Source organism: Rhipicephalus sanguineus, chromosome 3, assembly GCF_013339695.2.
Source record: "Rhipicephalus sanguineus isolate Rsan-2018 chromosome 3, BIME_Rsan_1.4, whole genome shotgun sequence".
Lineage (NCBI taxonomy): Eukaryota > Metazoa > Arthropoda > Arachnida > Ixodida > Ixodidae > Rhipicephalus > Rhipicephalus sanguineus.
In genome coordinates this window covers 33,409,728-33,415,633 of record NC_051178.1, presented here as the reverse complement: position 1 = coordinate 33,415,633, position 5,906 = coordinate 33,409,728, and the positions used below count along the sequence as shown (strand labels likewise).

General features: G+C 48.9%; 1 protein-coding gene across 1 annotated transcript; it reads right to left on the bottom strand.

The window, feature by feature from the left end:
• Window positions 1-1,337: 1,337 nt before the first annotated feature.
• On the bottom strand, window positions 1,338-2,218 carry LOC125757586 (uncharacterized). Its single transcript, XM_049413165.1, has one exon. The coding sequence runs from the start codon at window positions 2,029-2,031 to the stop codon at window positions 1,360-1,362; it is 672 nt and encodes a 223-aa protein (XP_049269122.1). The 5' UTR covers window positions 2,032-2,218; the 3' UTR covers window positions 1,338-1,359.
• Window positions 2,219-5,906: the final 3,688 nt, after the last annotated feature.

Genomic DNA, 5,906 nt, shown 5'->3' with positions numbered 1-5,906 from the left:
AAGATAAGTCCAAAGAAGGTGAGTTCACGTTGATGAAAGTGACACTTCTTTTCATTAAGTGTCAATCCGGCTTCTTGGAGTCGCTGCAGAACGGCTTCCAGGGAGGTGTCGTGCTCCTGTTTTGTTTGTCCAAAGACAAGAATGTCATCACTGACATTGAGAACGTTGGGGATGCCATTGAGCACTTGACGAATGGTGTTTTGAAAAATTTCAGCTGCACTGCTGATGCCAAAGTTTAGGCGTTTGTATCGAAACAAGCCAACATGTGTTGAAAATGTCGTGAGCTGCCTTGAGGGTGCATCGAGTTCCAGCTGATGATATCCATTTTTCAAGTCAAGATTTGAGAATACTGTTGCTCCATTTAAGGCAACAATGATGTCATCCACTGTCGGGCACAAATGTCGTTCCCGTTGGATAGCAGTGTTGACAACACGCATGTCAATACAGATTCGGATTTCATCAGGTTGATGCGGCTTAGGTACAATTACCACAGGGGACACCCATGGTGTAGGTCCGATGGCTGGCTCAATGATGTCTTCTGACAGGAGGCGTTCGAGTTCCTTTTCTGTGGCAACACGTAAGGCAAATGGAATACGCCTGTGTGGTTGAGCAACAGGTGGGACTGTTTCGTCCACAAAAAGGTGAATGTGCTGGTTCTTTAGCTTTCCAACTCCGTTGAACAACTTGGGAAATGCTTCCACGATTGACTTGTTATCTAGTTGGTCGTGAACTTGGTATGTGATCTGGACAAGTCCCAAGTTGGATGCTGCTGTGAAGCTCAAGAGTGGAGCACAGTTCCCGGGAATGACGAAGATGTCTTCTTCAATGCACTTGTCTTTGTATCTCATCGTGACAGCAACTTTGCCTAAAAGTTCTAGCGGAGATGTTGCTTTGTACGGAAATACTCTGATCGATGTTGCCTGGAGATTCACATTTAGGCGGTAGCTCTTAAAGTCGTTTTCACCAACAATAGACACCGTAGCACCTGTGTCGATTATAAAGGTAACAGGCACATTGTTCACAGTAACAACGGCTTTTGGAGATGAGCCTGCTTGAGGGGAAGTCATGGCAACAAAGGCATATTCGTCGCTGCTTGAACCTGACTCAAAGGAGGCAGAGTTTTCTTTAGAGCTTGAACACCTCTTACTGCAGGCTGCCTGCGAGTTCCTGTTTGGGCCACTGTCACAGTGTACTGCTTGCACCATTTTCTTAGTTGAGCGACAAAATCGTGCGAAGTGACCAACCTTGTTACATGCATTGCATGTCTTGCCCCACGCAGGGCAACCTGATCGCCCACCTTGATGGGGCCACTTGCCGCCGCAGTTGTGACAGTTGTTTGGCGTGTCGCGTTTGCCTGTGTCACATGATTGTCGAAAAGGTGGCTTCAGGTTTCGACGACCCTTGTAGCTGTGGTGCTTCTCCGAGTTTTCCAGATGGTTTTTCGCACCTTGTTGCAGCGAAAATGCCGACTGAGTGCTGTCGACGCTTTTCTCTTATCTCAGAGACGTCACGTTCAACGTCTTCGAACAGCCGTCCTTGCTTGAGGATTTCGGGCAGCTCTATGGCGTGCAGCATGGCATATTTCCGCAGACGGGTCGACGTTGTAGCGAGGATGATCTGGCTCTTGATTTCAAGATCGACGTTCGCGAAGCCGCAGTGTCGGGCGAGCTGTCGGAGTCGGGCGTAAAACGCGTCCAAGCTTTCACCCACGTTCTGTTTTGTTTGTCTGAAACGATACACTGCAAAGGTTGGGTTGATTCGTGGTGCGAAGTGAGCGTCGAGTTTTGCTTTTGCCGCTTCGTACTCGGACGTGCTTTCTAACGTGCTGGCCGGCAGAGATTGGAATAGGTCGTACACCTCTTCACCGACGTAGTGAAGCAAAAGAGCTTTCTTGCGAGTGTCCGACGTGATGTTGCACGCAACGAGGAAGTTTTGGAATCGTTCTACCCACTTTGTCCATTCAAGTCCGATGCTGTTGGCGTCGGTGACTCGAAGGTCAAAACTCGGGAACGGCGGGAGTGCATTGGCCATGTTGCGCTTGCCTGAGAGTTTTCGGCTGCGTCGACGATGTAAATTCCTCGGGATTGTTGTCTTCAAGCTTCTGGGTGGTACGTTTCACACTTCTGACACCAATGTAGTGTTTGCATCGTGCCGGATGGCGTGGATTATGATGGAGACAAACATGATGAGGCGTGTTTACTTAAACGCCATGTTTATTGAACTCTCATAGTTGCCTACCGAATGAGCGGGCTTGGCTATATCCGGATACTACAAGTACCTCAAAGTTCCATTACTTTTTACGCATTTTTTACGTTGCAGCACTCCGCCGTATTCGGACGGTGTCGGCACGGCGTCTGTCATCTTTCGTGTAGCGTTCGTCGGCGTCTAAAGTGAGGGGTATCCGCAGAGTTTGAAAAAATAAAAAAGAAAAACGATCATAACAACAGCTGCCACCCGAGAATATTTGAATTGCGCGACTGAGACGGACAGAAGACGCCAGCTTCCGGGACAAACAGGGGACCTTCCGGTGGCTTCACAAGCGCCCGCCTCGCAGAGCCGGTATAGATAGAGCGGGGATGCGCCGTCCAGCCTTTTTAATGGAGGTCAGTGGGACGGACGCCGCCGCCGCGTTGCGCAACGCGCGGTCGAAGGAGCAACGCGCAACGGTATTGCGCGTTGACGGGCGGACGCCGCCACGTTGCACAACGCGCGTTGGAAGGAGCAACGCGCAATTGTTGCTACGCGCCGCTGTGCCACACGTGACTGCTGAGAGTGTGAGGGGGAGAGGCCATAGCTGGCACCGTTCCAGGGCACGGACGGACGGACGCTGCGAGTATGAGACATTAAAGGCTTTCGCTTTAAACATGTTTAGTGGGTTATGAGGAACGTCGTAGGGGAGAACTTCGCTTTAATTTTCACGGGGATTCGTTATTCTCAACCGAACGTACGGCAACGAATGTTTCCGTATACTTTTTTTTTCATTCATCTCCGATCAGAATTTTGCGCCGTGAGTGCGAATCTTCCGTGACCTCGCGCATAGCAGCTCAAAACCATGTTGCCGCCAATGCTGTTCATCGTTTGAAAGTGCAGCGCAGATGCCGCGATGGAAATTGAGTATTTTCGCATTCATGATATGTAAATATTTTTCCAAATACCGGTCATCGTGAACATGCACAATGTTCGCTTTCGAAGAGCATAAGATTTTTTTTTATGTCATCAACGACGAGGAAACCACCCTACGTTCACCCAACACAATCGTGCATTATAGGCAGCGATTCTTCCTTTTAACGGCTGTGAGTTCAGAAAATAGCAATTTGTAAAAACAAGGAACCCAGACACACGCAGCGCTGCTATGCAGAGAAATCCCGCCAGCGGAACTTTCTTGCCAACCAGCTCCTGCTCCGAGGGTGGGAGTTGTGGGTGGGGCAGTCGCAGTGACGTCACACTGTTTGCAAACAGGGAGAGGTCTATTGGGGGTCTACCAGGTGTCAACGTGGACGCACCCACGTTAACACCTAGCTCCATCCAGGTACGACTAACGCCAAATATCATTTAACCCTTGTGGTAGCTGAAGTAGTTACACAGTGCTGAATCCTGCGCAGTGACGGCATCAAGCACGTAATAAACAATGGCACTTAATATGCACTCATTCAAAGCGTAGTCATTTGAGGAAAGAAATGCCAAGGTGTGCGATTCCCAATAATAAGGTAACCTAGCTACACCTGTGCTCATGTGTATAGACCCTTTCGCTGTTTACAAACAAAGCTGCTCGACGGCTTCCGGTTTTGTGCGCCGGTGTAGCCTAGCAGCGTTGGCGGGGAACAAAAGCCTTAGCGAGTAACCCTCACATTTTCAACACTTTTCTCCATGCGTCTGGCCAAATATTAAAAAAAAATGTTACTCTAAGCTGCACACTCAACATTAAGAGTGTTAGTCCTTACTTTATGCGCCTTCCTTTTAGCTGAAAGCGGAAAAAGAGTCTTTCCTTACTCTGGCACAACTTCAGAAGCATGCTTTCTGCTTCAGCGTTATAGAGTGATAATTTAAGTGACCGGAAGTTTCTTGGGGTGCAACAGGTGCTGCTGCTATCGCAATCTTGAAACCGACCGAAAAGGCGAATACCACACAGCGCTTCAGGAACGCGAGAGGCAGAGTTCGTAGCTCGACCCGTGAACGCGTTTCCGCGTCCCGTTGGTGTCTTTAGCTGTACCCAAAGCTGGAACTACCAAAGCACTCCCTTTCGGCGCTCGTTGTGTCAAGATGCAGTACATCACCGATACCAGACGGCGACACCAACCCCCCCCCCCCCCTCCCCGACAACCAAGGTCACTGTGAAAGGGAGTGAGTGTGGGAGATATAAGGCACTGATGTGAAGCCTCATATATGAATGTCGGTAGCGCAGTGGGACAATAAAGAAAAGAAAACATGGCTGATCCCTCTGTCAAAGGAATCTGTATAACACGAAAGTGAAACGTGTCTTCACAGACGTAGTTGAGCGTTTGTTGTGCATTCTTTCGCCCCAAGGGCGAAGAAATGAATGCTACAGCAACAAATTGTAATGTCACGCGAAGAACGGCAAGCAGCTCGAAACTTGCAACGCGCTGCTCAAGCAGAAAGGACGCACGGAACGAACATACACAGGATGAGAGCGAACTATCACATTTGTAACTTATTTCTGCGTTAGCACCGCGCTCATTTCGCAAAAGCGGCCGCTGCAGTGAGCTAAGTGACTTTCGTGCTCTTAACGCAAGACGTACGAACCACCGCGATCACGAGATAAGCGCACGCACGAGCGACCACGCCTTGTAGAGGCGGGTGCTCGTCGCAACGTCGACGACTTTTAAAGCGCGCTCTGCGAGCCCTTCGCGCCATCTCGCTAGTGATAACGAAAACACGCTGTAACACCTATCTCCGAGTGCAGCCACCGGCAAATGGTGTATATAAATAGCTCGCCGTTAGCAGTGCGAAGAACGTGCCGTCCGTGGCCGAATCGTTTCGCGCTGCGGAGCGAGGGGTCGGAAGTTCGATTTCCGGTGACGTAACTTTTTCTTCTAGTTTTTTCTTTGCCCACTGTTAGTCTTTATATTTTACAACGTCATATCCGTGACGGAAATACATCAGTAGGGCCGTGGTGGACCCCGGCATAAAACACTTTCGTGTTAGAAAATGTCGGTAGCGCAGTGGGTAGAGCGCCCGGCCCCGATTGTCGCGGACCAAGGGTCGTGGATTCGACTCCCACCTCATCCAAATCAATTAAACATTTTCTTATAGTTCTTCCAAGTAATCTGTTCGTGTGCATTTTATCGACGTCACATCCGTGACGGAAATGAAGTCATGGTGGATCCTCGCATAAAACACTTTCATGTTGAATAGTAAAGCAAACAATGATTCCTCAAGCTACAAGGGGGATACCAAATGTGCGAAACAAGGTAGCTCGCGAATGTACACAAACAAGAGAAGACCTTCGTGTGGGCATCCGACCCGCGCAAACAAAAAGCCAGAGGCGAAATGGCAGCCAGCGTCTCTATCATGTTTTTTGTTGCTGTTTTTGCAACGGTACCTATTTGGCGTTCAGTGGAGAAGTACGCAATAGAAAACCCGATAATAATCTTTTAGATGCGTTGTCTCGATCGCTTCTATCATTACATTTATGCAGTCAAAAGACTGTGCTCTTCTCTGGCATTTCCGCCCACAATAGTTATGGCGAGCGCCACTACGCGTTGATGCTATTGGCAGCAACGTAGTGATTTCATTGCATGATTAAAATAATAAATCTATTGATATCGATGCTCTGACCTATGCTAAAATTATACCCAGCCATCAGTGTACGCAATCCACAAATAAAAAATATGGGTGCTTCAGAAGTGTTCGAGGGCCCCTTTAAAGATGTCTTTGTCTGGGTAGGT

Excerpts from the sequence above, each read along its gene's own strand:
- LOC125757586 (XM_049413165.1), bottom strand. The coding sequence starts at position 2,031 with ATGGCCAATGCACTCCCGCCGTTCCCGAGTTTTGACCTTCGAGTCACC.